The sequence below is a fragment of the Paramisgurnus dabryanus genome, chromosome 7 (assembly GCF_030506205.2).
Source record: "Paramisgurnus dabryanus chromosome 7, PD_genome_1.1, whole genome shotgun sequence".
Classification (NCBI taxonomy): domain Eukaryota; kingdom Metazoa; phylum Chordata; class Actinopteri; order Cypriniformes; family Cobitidae; genus Paramisgurnus; species Paramisgurnus dabryanus.
Genome location: NC_133343.1, coordinates 29,556,459 through 29,570,727, shown reverse-complemented (window position 1 = coordinate 29,570,727; position 14,269 = coordinate 29,556,459). Strand labels below are relative to the sequence as shown.

The 14,269-nt window shown below is 37.7% G+C and overlaps 1 protein-coding gene across 2 annotated transcripts in view; it reads right to left on the bottom strand.

The window, feature by feature from the left end:
- Nucleotides 1-838: 838 nt before the first annotated feature.
- The window catches only part of LOC135757750 (zinc finger E-box-binding homeobox 2-like), a 30,466-nt gene continuing 17,035 nt past the window's right edge, over nucleotides 839-14,269 (bottom strand). For both annotated transcript variants that reach the window (XM_065272441.1, XM_065272442.2), the window contains exons 2-8: nucleotides 12,609-12,812; nucleotides 9,334-9,510; nucleotides 8,433-8,620; nucleotides 8,243-8,351; nucleotides 5,005-6,320; nucleotides 2,658-2,841; nucleotides 839-2,575 (exon numbers count right to left, since the gene is read on the bottom strand). In XM_065272441.1, the coding sequence (XP_065128513.1) occupies nucleotides 2,091-2,575; nucleotides 2,658-2,841; nucleotides 5,005-6,320; nucleotides 8,243-8,351; nucleotides 8,433-8,620; nucleotides 9,334-9,510; nucleotides 12,609-12,812 (2,663 nt within the window). In that variant the 3' untranslated portion in view covers nucleotides 839-2,090. The remainder of the gene's footprint in view (nucleotides 2,576-2,657; nucleotides 2,842-5,004; nucleotides 6,321-8,242; nucleotides 8,352-8,432; nucleotides 8,621-9,333; nucleotides 9,511-12,608; nucleotides 12,813-14,269) is intronic.

The window sequence follows — 14,269 nt, the reverse complement described above, 5'->3', positions numbered from 1 at the left end:
CTCACACTGCAGATATCGTGTCAGTGCATTGCATTAATGTTGTTTTAACACAACCGTTTTAATAAAGTATCATAAAACATAAGCATGAGTTTTGTATACTCGTCTGAGAGACACACAGTGGGTTTAGTTTGTGTTTGATGCAGATTTGAGTCAGCAGTAAATTCGGGATCTCCCCTAAACTTTACACTAAAATGTCATCAGAAAGAGAAGCATTAAAACATCTCTAAACATCTTCAGTCGGCTGTGCATGCTGTTACAGTAATAAACATCTGATCAATAATGTTGTGTGTCATGTCATCTAAGCTTATTTTGTTACAAATGTTATGTTTTTGGACATGTGAAGTAATATCAGAATTATATTTTTAGATCACGCTGTAAAAACGTTGCTGTAGTTTGCCAGTAAATTACTGTAGATTTTAATTTGTTGATATTTGGCAACAGTTTGTTCAAATTTAAATAAACATTAAATATTAAGAAGTCTTTATCATTACAGATTAAAACTAAAATAACAGACTTATGCAAAGCATTCTGGGTAACAGATATCTTTATCAACCTTTTTCTGTTTTTTTCCTTTAGATTATGTTTCCCAGAATGCTTTGCACGAGGCTGATATTTTATAGTTTTAATCTGTAAAGATAAAGACTTGTTTATGTTTAATGTTCATTTAACTTTCAACAAACTGTTGGCAGAAAATAACATCAATTTAAATCTACAGTAAGTTACTGACAAACATCTGACAGTAATATTGTCATTTAAAGTAACAGTAATATTCTCACAAGAAAATGTGAAGTGTTTTATCTTTATAAAGAGGGTACAATAAAAAACTGCTACGTTGTCATCCAAAATAAGTCCAACTTTATTACAAAAGTTCTGTATTAACAAATTGTAGAAATTTATATAAAAATAACACTGGTAAAAATACAGCACATTACTCGTGGATAAAAGTTTTTTGTGTCAGAATTTACAAGTAAACAAAGAAAAGCTGAGTGGTAATGTTTGAGTTTGAGCACCGGGTATCATTTTGATTTTAGTTAGATCGGTTCATAAAACATCTGCAAAATAATGACGAATGAATGAAGGGTGTTTAAAACACATTTGGTGTATAAAAATGTGCAAATATTTGATCCACCGTTCTACCCTGAGTGCATAAACAACTTAAAGCTAAAAAGAAAGTAAAACTGGGTTTTGAGGTTTCAATGTCTGTCATTATCTTTCATTTTTTCCAGTTTATAGATGTCAAAGTGTGTTTAATCTTTATGTTGAGTTATAGTTCACATTGAGATAATTATGAGACAGAAAGCATTAGAGCGACTGTATGAAGGATTATGAAGCCATTCATTAACTAAACCTCCACGACCAAGAATGCTTTTAAAATCTGCTTTTAATACTAAAGAAAGAAAAGTTTTCTTTTTACCTAAAGAAAATCAAGGATCATTACACCGTTCTGCAGTCTTAATGGTGATTCTTATAAAGTTCATTTTAATTTAAATGACAAACAATTGATATAAAAATAATATTTGATGCAAAACATCTTAAAAGATCAAACATTTTCTTTAAGCAAAAAATATTTTTCTCTTTCCTTCATTTGATATTGTGCTTGAATATGACACATCAGATGTGTGTGTTTCATTAGATTCACCGCATGTTTTTATAACTTTATTTATTATTATTCATTATTTATTTATTGACTTTGTAAACCGTTATAGTGGCTCATAGAGATGAATTATAAAGTCTGATGTCTTTGTTCACAGTCACATTTATATTTGCTCATTCTGACCCGAGGCACATGAGGTTGATTTAAGCGCGTCAGTAAAGAGTCATACAACAGTCGGTGAATGTGCGTTATCTTTAGTAAACACTGATGAAGATTTCTCTCAAGTTTTTTATGCTCAATCCCACGATGCATTGTAAATGTTCCAATGGACTAAAAAATACTGATCTAAAACTATTGTGATTGGTGTTGTAAAGCTCTCCAGTGGACATTTGAGCAGATATCTTCAGTAAACATCCTCATCCAATCATTAAAATGTTTCTCCACTGAGCAAATTTTATAGGAATTTTGGGAATGTCTTGAACCCTGAGCGCCTGTCTCATTCCGTCTCAGTTCTCGTGCCGTTCTGCATGTCCTCATTCGGTTCTGTTTTGACTGGGTTCTCCGGCTGGTTCTCCTGCCGTGAGGAGTTTCCAGCAGTTTCTCTGTTACCCGTCTTCATGCTTTTATCATGAATGTGATTATTAAGAGGATTTTCTTCTTCATCATCTTCCTCCATACTGGAGTCACTGAGATAAGTGCCGCTGTCCTCTAGAGCCGAGGCGAGCGCGTCGGTGCCGGCGCTGCGCTCCGTGACAGGACTCAGTGTTGCGTCCTCTCCGGCTGCGTCCGGATCTCCGTCTCTGCTGCAGAAGGCGTATCGGTGATTCATGTGCTGTGAATACGAGCCCGAGTGAGAGAAACGTTTGCCACATTTATCGCACTGATAGGGTTTCTCTCCCGAGTGCAGACGGCTGTGCTCGATCAAATGATGCTTGTGTTTGAAGGCCTTCTTACAGATCGGACACTCGTGTGGCCTTTTTCCTGAAAAGAAACATGGAAAGTTTGTTATCAGTGGGTCATATGTTTAGGGTTAGGTGTTTGGAGAGGAGGTTCATTCATGTACCTGTGTGCTCGTATTTGTGTCGTAGCAGTGAACTGCTCTTCTGGAAAGTTTTGTCACAGATGTCACAGGCGTACAATCCTTCCTCTGTCTTTTTCAGTCTCTTTCTACCCGGGCCGATCTCTCCATCCAGCCCATCGTCTATGAGAGACAGATACTCCAGACCTCCACGATTCATCGCTTCATTCTGAACACAAAAGACAAAGTTTACAGATGGGGGCTACAGAAATCCCATCAAATACAAAACCCATAATCCCATAAAAGTTTGAACTCAGTGTTTATTTATTCTCTATTTAAAGAAAACTTTGGAGGTTTGAATGAACGTTTAGCTCAATGGGTAGCTAAGTGCAAATGTCATGGGTTCAATCTCAAAGTTTACACATATGTATAACTTAAAAGCACAGTAAATCCTTTTGAAAGAAAGCATATTTTACCATATTTACTACATGAAAGATTTTCCATTGCCGTGCCAATTTGTTGTCTTTATTTCTACTACTGCAGTTGTTTTTGTGTTATCATTGTTGCTCATTGGTGGCCGGTGACTTCTCTTCCAAGGGCCGCAAATTCAAAATATGTGTTTGTTGCGTCATGTGAACCTCAATCGTTGCCTTGGTAAAACAAAAGTTTACAGACGGTATGCGATGTGAATATGGAGAGTATAATAAATAACGGTTTGCAGTCGTGCCATTCCAAACCATCAGTGGAAACATGACGATAAGCGCTAAAAGATCTTCCTAGATGTCTTAACTTTAAATGACTTCTGACTAATAAATGTGATCAGCTATGAATAATCATGAATCACTGCTGTCAGAAAGACGCTCTGAATTCTCGGGGATTTCGTGTGTCAACTCATACATGACATTATTTATATTGTCCATAATGAAATGCTCGATGTCACTCTTAGGTTTATAGACCGGACGCACAATCTTGTTGCCCTTTAAAACCATATGAGGGGATTTTCCCACTTAACCAGAGGAAATGAATTTATCAAAATCTACAACCTCAGATAAGACGCGCAGCACAACACAACAACACAACACAACACACGTCTGCTGTTGAAATAAGATAAGTAAATACTCTGCATATATTTACTAAGTATATACTTCATAATCTCCTTCTGTGACTAAAATCCAACCTCATCTCATGAGAATACGTGTGCATTTTTACGTCAAGTGTGGTTGTACCAAACATAGATTTACTTACATTTAAAAACACACTGAAACTTATTATATTGACGTATTTACAGGAAATATTCAAATTGCATGCATTGGTGTTTCTTACTCATATTAAAGTCATGTTTTCAGTCGCATTATTTATTTATTTACCTAATGAAATGTTCATGACTTTACATAATATCAAACAACTTTAGAACCTTAAAATAAATAACATTTAACCGTTTTGTAATATTTAGTTTGTTTGCCATGACACGTAAAGGTGTTTTCTCCTATGCAACAATAGTTACACCAAAACACGATATAAATTCACAAAAGATGCTCATTTTATTCATTTGTTGTAATCCACATCTTTAAAATTCATAAGATTGTGAGGAAAAGATCTAAATTCAGCCCTTTATCCAGCGATCTTGATCCCAGTTCTCATCAGTGACCGTAAACGTCAAATCTTACATTTGTTATGAATGTTAATTTAAATATTGCACCCTAAGAAGCTTTATGACACATTGCTTTACGGCAGTGATATCAAATCTGTGATGTCACAGATTTGCGACATTTCCGTCTTTCAGTCGATGTACTTTGGAAATTTGAAATTCGCGCCTTGACAGAGAGAAGCTGGATTAACTTTCGGGTGGATTAATAACTTTAATATTTCTCTATATTTCATAAACTCCAGAGAGGACCACGACTGCAGCACATCATCATTTTAACTACTTTTAGTATTGCTGTTGAAATTTGGCAATAAATAAATTATTGTGATTACACTTATGCTTTTAATTTCTAACAGTATGATTTTGATAATAATAGGACTGTATTAGCGGCTGAAAATATCTTTTAAATGCTATATTGTTACTAAACTTTTCCTACACATTTCTGTCTGTTACGTTGCATAATATAAAAAAATGTTTTCTTTTTTTAGGGTGGGGTAAGGTACATTATCGATAAAGTGGTTAAAGGGAAAAATACAGCTGTAGCTTCTCTATGGGTTTCGGTGAGCGGTGGACTAAGCCGTCAGTTGCAATTCACATTCTCTCTGCTAGATGGCTCATAAATCTACACACTGCACCTTTAACAGTGAGACCAGGCTGCTAATATCACTTTTTCATTCTGATACTCAATTTGTTTGAGTGATTGATAAAAATCAATCTTATGTGTGTGTGTGTGTTTTTCTGTCGTACCATCATTGAATGTCTTTCATGTTGAATTCTCTTGAGCCAGGATTCAGGCTCCGCCTCCATCATATAGGCCACAGGTGAGAGAAACCCTGGACTCGTTGCTGGTGGTGTGAGAGGAAGTGATGTAAGACCATTGTGTCCCATCCCTGGAATGATGTGGTTAAAGAGGGGGTAGTTGCTAAAAACCGTGTTCCCGAACAGCGGTGATGCTGCATAAGCTCCGCCCACCTGTTGCTTAAACATATTTTCATTGTCTCGTCTTTCCCTGTGCGGCGAGAAGCCGTTACACGTTTGATCTCTGGATTCTTTTGTCACACCAGATGTAGAATTGGGTTTGGGTACGGAGAGATCTAAGGGTTCACTCTGAACGAGCCCTGAACTTAAGACCAGATGACTCGATCGATAGGGTGATGTGGAATTGACAGACAGATCCAGACGGGGCGGAGAGCCGAACTTCGAGGCGACGGTACGTTGGCGTTCAGGCACCGTCGGTGATGTCCGGGTGTCGACGGGTTTGGGCATCCTCGGGCTGTCATCATTTGGCCAGTGTTTATGTGGGGAATCTTGAGTTAGTTGTATCGGTGTTGGTAAAGGCACAAGAATCTGTTGTGGGACAGAATGCCAGGACGCCCGCTGGGGTGAAGTCAGGTCTCTGTATGGCACAACGTTGGTGGGCGACGTCTGGGCATCGCAAGGCAGATTTGACGGTCGAGAGAAGTTAAGGGGCGATTCGGCTTTGAATCTGTGCGACTGTGGACTGTCGTTGGTGTCTCTGTTGCGACACTGATACTGTTCGTGATGCATCAGCGTCGCCTCGCTGGGAAACAACTGTGAACACCAACGGCACGATATACCCTCGCCCGTCTTTTGTTCCTCTCCTCCCACCTCTCTACGAAGCATTTCCTGCAACAGCTGCTCAAATTTGCTGCGTGACTGCATTAACGGCAGTAAAGTGGTGCCTTTGAAGACGCCCGTCCTCATGGCCAAATCTGCCGTAGGGTCCCACGACCTGCTCAACTCTACCGCCTGTAAAACTGGCATCGCTGAATCTTGACCCGGCGCGTGAAGCCGGTCTATGGGGTAGTGAGCCAGCGGGCCGTACGGCGAGCCTTTACCCCTGCTGCCGTTTCTACCTCCGATCACCGGAGGGGACGATGGGGGCGGGAAGAGATAGGCAGAGTGGGAGTGGCCATTAAAATGAGCTCCGTTCCCTGACGCACCTCCGCCGCTGAGACACTTCTTACTACTGAGATGTGAACTGTAAGAGCCTGAATGACTGAAGCGTTTCTTACAGTTTGAACATTCATACGGCTTCTCACCTACAACACAGACACAAATACTCACACTTAAAAACATTCAATTTAAAATCATCACACAATCCTGTGACATGTACTGGCCTATAATCAGTATTGACAGATAAAAGAAAAGAAAAACAGCCAGATAATTTCTGGCGATCATAAGCGGTGGAAAAATTCATTATGTGTGACTTTATTAAAATTGTCCAATAATAACAAGAATGTTGCCGTTTGTACGCTCTGCACTTTCTAGGATTTCATGACATAATGATTTGAGTAAAAAGCAAAACTATCGTTATCTATCAGTATTGGCAGATGTCAATGTAATTGAATCTAGGTATCGGCCAGTGTTTGAATTATGTCAAAGATTATAGGGGGTCCCGTAGCTAAGCCCACCCATGGCCAAGGCCCCCCATCATTATAGGGTCGCTGTGATATCAAAATGTGATCTTGGATTAACATTTTTTGTTGGTCCTGGATCAACGTTTTAATCAATAAAACCCCAAATTACCCTTAACTCAAACCCTAACCATTTTTTACCCCTTAAAGTAGCGTGAAACCCATCCTAAATCTAACAATCTATCAATACCTCCAAAAACAGCGTACTTGAGAGTTTATATTTATTTTTAGACAGAAATTTTTGAATAGTTTTTTTTTTGGGAAATTGGGAAAAATAATGGACAGTATTGCTTTGTGGCAGCGCAGCACCAGAGTTTTAAATTCATGCAGTATTTTCTTTTTAATAAAAACCAGGGGACCCCCCTAATTTGTGTTTATAGGGAGTCCCCTCCATGCTTATAGGAGGTTCGGGACCACCCCAGACTCCCCCATTCGACCACTGGTATCAGCACAGAAAGTTTGTATCAGTTTATTTCAATACTATTATTTAAAAAAAAGTATTTGTATTTATATAATTTATGTCTATATCATTGATGTCTGTTGTACTAAATAAAAAATAAGGAATAATTGATGACGGGCCATTGAATTATAAGAAAATAAAGCACACCCAAGGTGCAATTACACCGCGGGTGTGCATTATTTTCAAATTATTCAAATGAGTCAATTATTCCTCTTATACCACGGTTACCACAAACATTGCTCTGGTGCCTATTTTTAAGACATTTGAGAAGTTAGGTGTGCGGTTATCAGAAATTAATGCATACCCACAGAACATTTCTCAGCCAATCAGAATGCAGCATTCAACAGACCCGTGGTATAATAATAAATATTGTTTGGACGTCAGGATGATTTTCATGACTGTATCACACTAATGAAAGTTTAAAGTCACAATGAATCAGAATTAGCGATTGTCAATTTTTCACCATGGTGACGTATATCCAAGTGAAACGACTTCTGAAATCAGAAAAAATGTGGGCTGGACTTGAACTCATCCATTGAGAACTGATTGGATCATTTGAGGTTGGGTTATGTTGCTAATTGCTAATCATTGTGATCTTTTTCCCGGAACCCACCCACCTCCCATAAGTAAAGAGAGATTGTTTTTTATGAGGGATGGAGATTTGTGTTTTGAGTAAACATTAGGAGGGTACATTCATTTTTTTTAAATAATGAAGCTCATTTGTAAAAAAAACACAATTAAAAAAATGGGTGGTTTCCCGAACAGGGATTATCTTAAGCCAGGACTAGGCCTCAGTTTAATTCAAAAATATAACTAGGTTAAACAAACATGCCTTACTAAAAACATTACTTGTGTGCATTTTGAGGCAAAACAAAGGGTACTGATGTATTTTAAGATATGTCAGTGCAAGTTGTTTTCAGTTTGGACAGCTCTTACATTTATTTTAGTCTAGGACTAGTCTAATCCCTGTCTGGGAAACCACCCCTATGAGTTAGAAGAAGAGTTTTATTGCATTACAAGTACAACAAGGATGAAATTGTAAAGAATGACATCATGCTTCAATAAAGTCTTCATTTATGATTCTTACCACTGTGAATGCGGAGATGTTCTTTGAGATGATGTTTGTATTTAAAAGCTTTTCCACACTGATTACACTTAAACTTTCTGTTTTCCACAGATGAATCAGACAATGAATTCTGGATGATGATGAAGAGAAATAAGTGTTATTTTGATTATGTTGTGAATGTTTTTCATGATGTTTGACGTGTGTCATTCACCTTCTCTTGGTTGTGAAGTGTGAGGTGTCGGTCCATCTGTGTCCGGTACGGCGTGCTGTAACCACAGACGGGACAAACGCTTTCTCCTCCTTCTCTCTCCTGACAGAACTTCATATGATCTCTCAGAGATGCATCACGTCTGTATGACCGCTGACAGGATGGACTGTGCACCTGTGGGGCTTCACCGTCTGTCCAACAGTTAAAGAAACTGATTTATTAAGCCATATTATCTCAAATATAACTGTATAAAGCAGAAAGGTATTTTATTAGATTTACAGCTCTGTAACTTTTTTAAGTTAATGAAATACAACCTACAACCCTTAAAGGTGCAGTGTGTACATTTTAGCGGCATCTAGTGGTGAGGTTGCGAATTGAAACCAATGGCTCATTCCACTGCTCACCCCTCGCTTTTGAAACGCACAGAGAAGCTACGGTAGCCGCCACTGGAAAACATGTCATTGACGGAGACAACTTGGTAAAAAAGTTTGTCCGTTAAGGGCTTCTGTAGAAACGTGGCAGCATAAAATAGCGACTTCCATGTTAGGGGACCCACGGTGTATGTAGATAAAAACGTCTCATTCTAAGGTAATAAAAAGATAACGGTTCATTATAAAAAGTTCTTTATACACCCATATAGTTTTGTATATTATTTTGCATTTCTGTCAAGATATCCTTATAAAAATTACACACTGCACCTTTAATTCATTACGTCCCATCTGATGTTATCAGTCAGAGTATTTTCTGTTAAATGGGTCGTTGTGCATTTGTATTTTCACTTCACTTTTAGTTCAAATAGACGAGATAACACTTTTTAATTTTTTCTGTCAGCTTGCATTTTTCCTGGGATTCGAACCTATGATCTTTGCTCTATTTGAGCTACAGAAAACCTGAAAACGCCTACCTTTGCCATCAGGTGACTGCTGTTCACCAGGAGACCAGCAGACAGGTGACAGGTTACCATTAAGAGCATCTGAATGAAATGAATGCGCAGATCCGTTGTGTGCCGGACTGAACAGATGTGATGCTTTTCTCAAAGGGACCATAGAGTCGTTCTCCATCACACGAGAGTCAGTCTCACCTAAACATCATCAATAAAGAAATAACATCATGGACTGTTAAACATGTATATAAAGATTCAAATAAGAGACATTCAGAAATGGTTATATTAATACATTTCAACATTTACTTTTCTACGAAAAACAGTTTGTGTCCTGCATTGCATGTAAAAGCAGAACCTAAAGCAGAACTAGTCAACTGGCGGCCCGCGGGCCAAATGCGCCCTGCCAGTCATCTTTATCTGATTTAAAATCAGCGCAATTACTTTAACTTTTTCCTGCCATTGAAAATGATCTTGTCAATTAAGAGACAATGCTTCCCCGCCAAAGAGATTTTACAGCAATCCATATTTCCGCCTTATAAAACAAGGGAGCATCTACAGATCCAAAAGCAGTAAATACCCTGAGTATGTTTGGATCATCGTTCTGAATATGAGCTTTAACAAAAATCTCAACTTTTTGTGCAAAATGTGTTCTTTTTGAGAAAACCTACCTATATTGGAGAGGTTGAACAAATGAAGATAGCATAAAACAGTTTTTTTGTTTTGTTTTGTTTAAAAGCAGTTTCCCGGACAGGGATTAATTTAAGCCAGGACTAGGCCTTAGTTTAATTATGAAATATAACTAGTTTTAACAAACATGCATTACCAAAAACATTATTTGTGTGCATTTTGAGGCAAAACAAAGGGCACTGATGTATTTTAAGATTTGTCTATGCCAGTTGTTTTTTCGATTGGACAGCTCTTATATTTATTTTAGTCTTGGACTAGTCTAATCCCTGTCTGGGAAACCACCCCCTGTTTATACTGTATATAAAAAAAATTGTGAATACCGTAAAAAGTAAAAAACTTAAGTTATATCACAATAATATATAATGGGTCAAAAATGTATAGATAAAAGGTAAAAATAGGAGTAAAAGTTTGTCCCGCATCATTAAATTTTTAAAATCCTGAGTAGTTGAAGACCCCTGACCTAAAGCAAAACCAGTTGAAAACCTACAGTTGTTTTGTACATTACATACAGAAATGGCTAAATGAAGACTGAGTTTATGAGATGCGGTCGGGCTCTGCAGCTACAGATTATCCTGCGGTCATCCGATGTATGCGATTCTTCTTAAAGACACAAAAACTTTTGAGGAAAATCTGAAAGTAACTGGAATCACGAGCGGAGAAAACAAATCATTCATGTTACAGAAATTCTCCCTTGAAACCAATAAGACTGAAATACAAGCAGAGCTGCCAACCCAGCGCTGCCACCGAAGATGATTTTACAAATGTTTGCAGATGTTGGCATCATATTTCCAGCGTTCTCTCATGTGGCCGTGGAAGACGCCGAACGCTCCGCCGCTGTAAATACTCGGTCGCAGGCGAACTGTGCGAGCGTTTGATCTTCATCAAACAAAAGAGAAACACTCAGTTCTGATTTCAGACGAGGACAATAACTTCTTTTGAAGTGAGGAAATATTTTGACGGATCTAGTTTTGCCTGATGAGCACAGCGAATTGTTTTTAAGAAACTGCAGCGTTATCTCAACGTTTGAGAAACGTTTCATGTCCGCCCGTAATATCTGCACAACTCTGCTGGAAATGAGTAAAGTCTCAGAAGCAGATCAAAGTCGTGACTACAGTGATGATTTAAATTACACCTAATATGTATCATAACCAAACGTGTCCTGTTTGCATTAAGACTGACTGAGGGATTATCTACAGGAAACTGATGTCTCTCATCTTTACTAGAGTTTTATATGTCCCAGATTAACTCTTACAATAAGATCGTAATCAGGCTGAACTTTGTCCTGACTCAGAGTTTCTAAAAACTGTTCACTTCAGCTTAACCAAACAAAGATTTTTCCTGTATTATTATGGTGTGCACATTGTAAAAAAATGCAGCGTGAAGTTAAAACAACCTACTATTTCAAGTTTTTCCTGCAATAAGTTGACATAACTTAACTAAAGTTTTTTATAAAAATGCAGTTTTTTTACATTGCACTGTGCTCTGGATGTAGGTCACGTACTGTACTGTAAGTATATCATATGCACACAAAAGATTTGCATACTACAGAAAGTAGTATGAGTAATACGTAGGCATGCTATTATTGACACAGCCTAGAAGTGAGTTACTGTATACGTTTCCTTTCATATTAAAATGTTTGATGTTTCGTAGATTCTTCAGATGAGTGTTTAAAAAGCTTTTATGACATCAGATTGTGAAACTCTTTTGGTTTTAATTGAAACCTTTAATATAGACAAATAGATATTGATATTCAAAGGAAATTTTCTTCTTCACAATTTAGCTTGAATCATAAACCCTTTTCACACAGAGATTACGAAAAATGCGTCAATGCGGGATCGTTCATTTACACTGCCAATGATTTTTAGGAATCTGTGCGTGCATTCCCGCACATACAGTAAAGATCCCGTAATAACACGTGATGAATTTAAAGTCCTGCACTTTATTTTCCACAGCGTCGGAAGTTTGATAAATATCCGTGATTTCTCTCTTGAGAAACCATGAGCGTGCATTTTAGTTTTTGATAAGATCATACGGAGCGTGTGATGCTCTGTTCTGTCATGCTGGTGAATGATCTCTGATAGTGACGAGCTCCCTGATCTCTGATTCAGTTTGCAGACTTTCTCATCATGAATGTTGATCTGCGTTTAAATCCCTGTGTCAAAGAGCTGAACCATAACTTCTGTTTGCGATGACACATACATCCTCACTACGTCACGCCCCTTATGGTGTTTTTTCTGCCTCTTGTTAACACAGAATGCTTTCTGTGAATGTTACGGCAATGTTACTACTGTAGGTCCTCTTATGGGAGAGATCCCAGATCATTTACAAGACGTGTTTGTATTCACACAGAAGCCTTTCTGACAATTTTACGGAAATTTTCTGGGACTAAAGTGCTGTGGGGATAAGGTCATATATAAAGACCATTTAACCCTTTTTACATGTATTGAATTGGGTTTTTATATAAAGTTCTGACACTGAAAAAATTCAACCATCTGTGAATACTGGTGGTGCTCCAACACAGTTTTTTCTGCTATTGTCTATAAGAAAATCTTTCATAATTTTAGATGATGTTCTTCTTCACAGAAGATGTTGTATTCATGAGAACTTACTGAACATGCTGTGTTCTGTGTGTTCTGGATCTTTGGCCGTGGTTTCAATGTCTCTCCAGCTTTCTCTCGGAGAACTGCTGATCTCCGGACTCTCGCTGGCCGTGACGCTTATTTTATCCTGAGCATCTCTGCTGTCCGGAGCTTCCATCCCCCAAATTCCACCTTCATCTTCACCCTCAGAACCCAAACAGTGCTCGATGTCACCTAACAACAGAAAGACACGAGACACATGAAATCACATGAACAACAATGAGCAGGGGCCCAAAACAGACCCTTTGGTCACACCTCTTAGATTTAAGGTTTTATTCATGAAATGCGTATAAATCGCACACAAAAAAATGTGAAAAGTCTTGCAATACATACGCCAAAATCCAATGCCTGTTCAGTTATATAGCACAACTTTTGTGACGTTGAAATAAACCCCCTTACACTGATCACACTGTCTGGTTGATTTCTGCGACAACAACCTGCTGCCTGTACATTATCCCTTACGTATGAACTTCATAAATCCACTGACTAACAAATCACAATGACACCTGTTCAGTAAAACTCATCGAAAACAAAACTGAGAAAAGTAAAGCTACTGTGAAAAAAGATCAGATGATACAGACTTTAATATTTTGTTATGTACTGACGCTTAGATTTTTTTATCAATGAATATTTCTGCATTTAGGCTTGGAAAATACAAAAAAGTCTAAACTTTCTTTTAGCAGGGTGTAAAATTATAAATTTTCGGCTATTTGCTTTTGTCAGTGTAACAATATTTAATCTTTCATTTAGGTTTGAAAAATAATGTGAAAATTAACAACACAAACATGCGATCTGTGAGTGGAACATTTCAGTAATTAAACAAGAAGATAAGATAGTTTTAAGTTTAGTTGTTAATCACAGGGTTAAGATTATGATCTTGTGAGATAAATGTTTACAACCAATGGAATAGATGCTCATGTGAGAAAGAGTTTCTCAGAATGCTGAGTTTACAACAGGAATTTAAACCAGTGAATGTGTGAAAATCATGTCACGTAAACCTCATCTTTTTACTAAAATAATAAAATCTTCTTTTTATTTAAATGATTGCCTTTGGCATTATATAAAGAATTCCTCTTCATGCACACCCATAATCCCATCTGTGTGTTTGAAACTTGATTCAGTCTAATCACTCAAATGTTGGGTATGAAGTTGATTAAGTCGAGAACAGGCTGTGATTTCTATCAGCTGGCTTTTATAAATACACTTGAATAGATTCACGGCATTATAATTTTCTCAAATGGGATGTGGGTGTGCAGTATTTTTGTGCGAGGGCACATGGGAAAATAAAGGCCTGAAAGCTGTTAAAACGCCTGATATTTTTATTTGAACCACGGAAACCCAGCAGACGTGAGATGGCACGCTTTCTTTCAGAGTTTAAAATCGTGTGTCCGTCTTTCACAGATTGACCTTTAGTTTAAAATCTAATTATTAAAAAACCTAGGACCGATCATATCTGTGTGTGAAACGAAACATCAGCTCATACGCTGTGCGTGGGGTCGCTTTCACATTGTGAAACTTCACAGTATTTGTCATATTGACCTCATTACTTGAGAAATTCTCTGGCATACATTAACTAATAAATAAACGATTAATGACCTATTCATCTTTGGAATTATTTCATTCATTTAAAG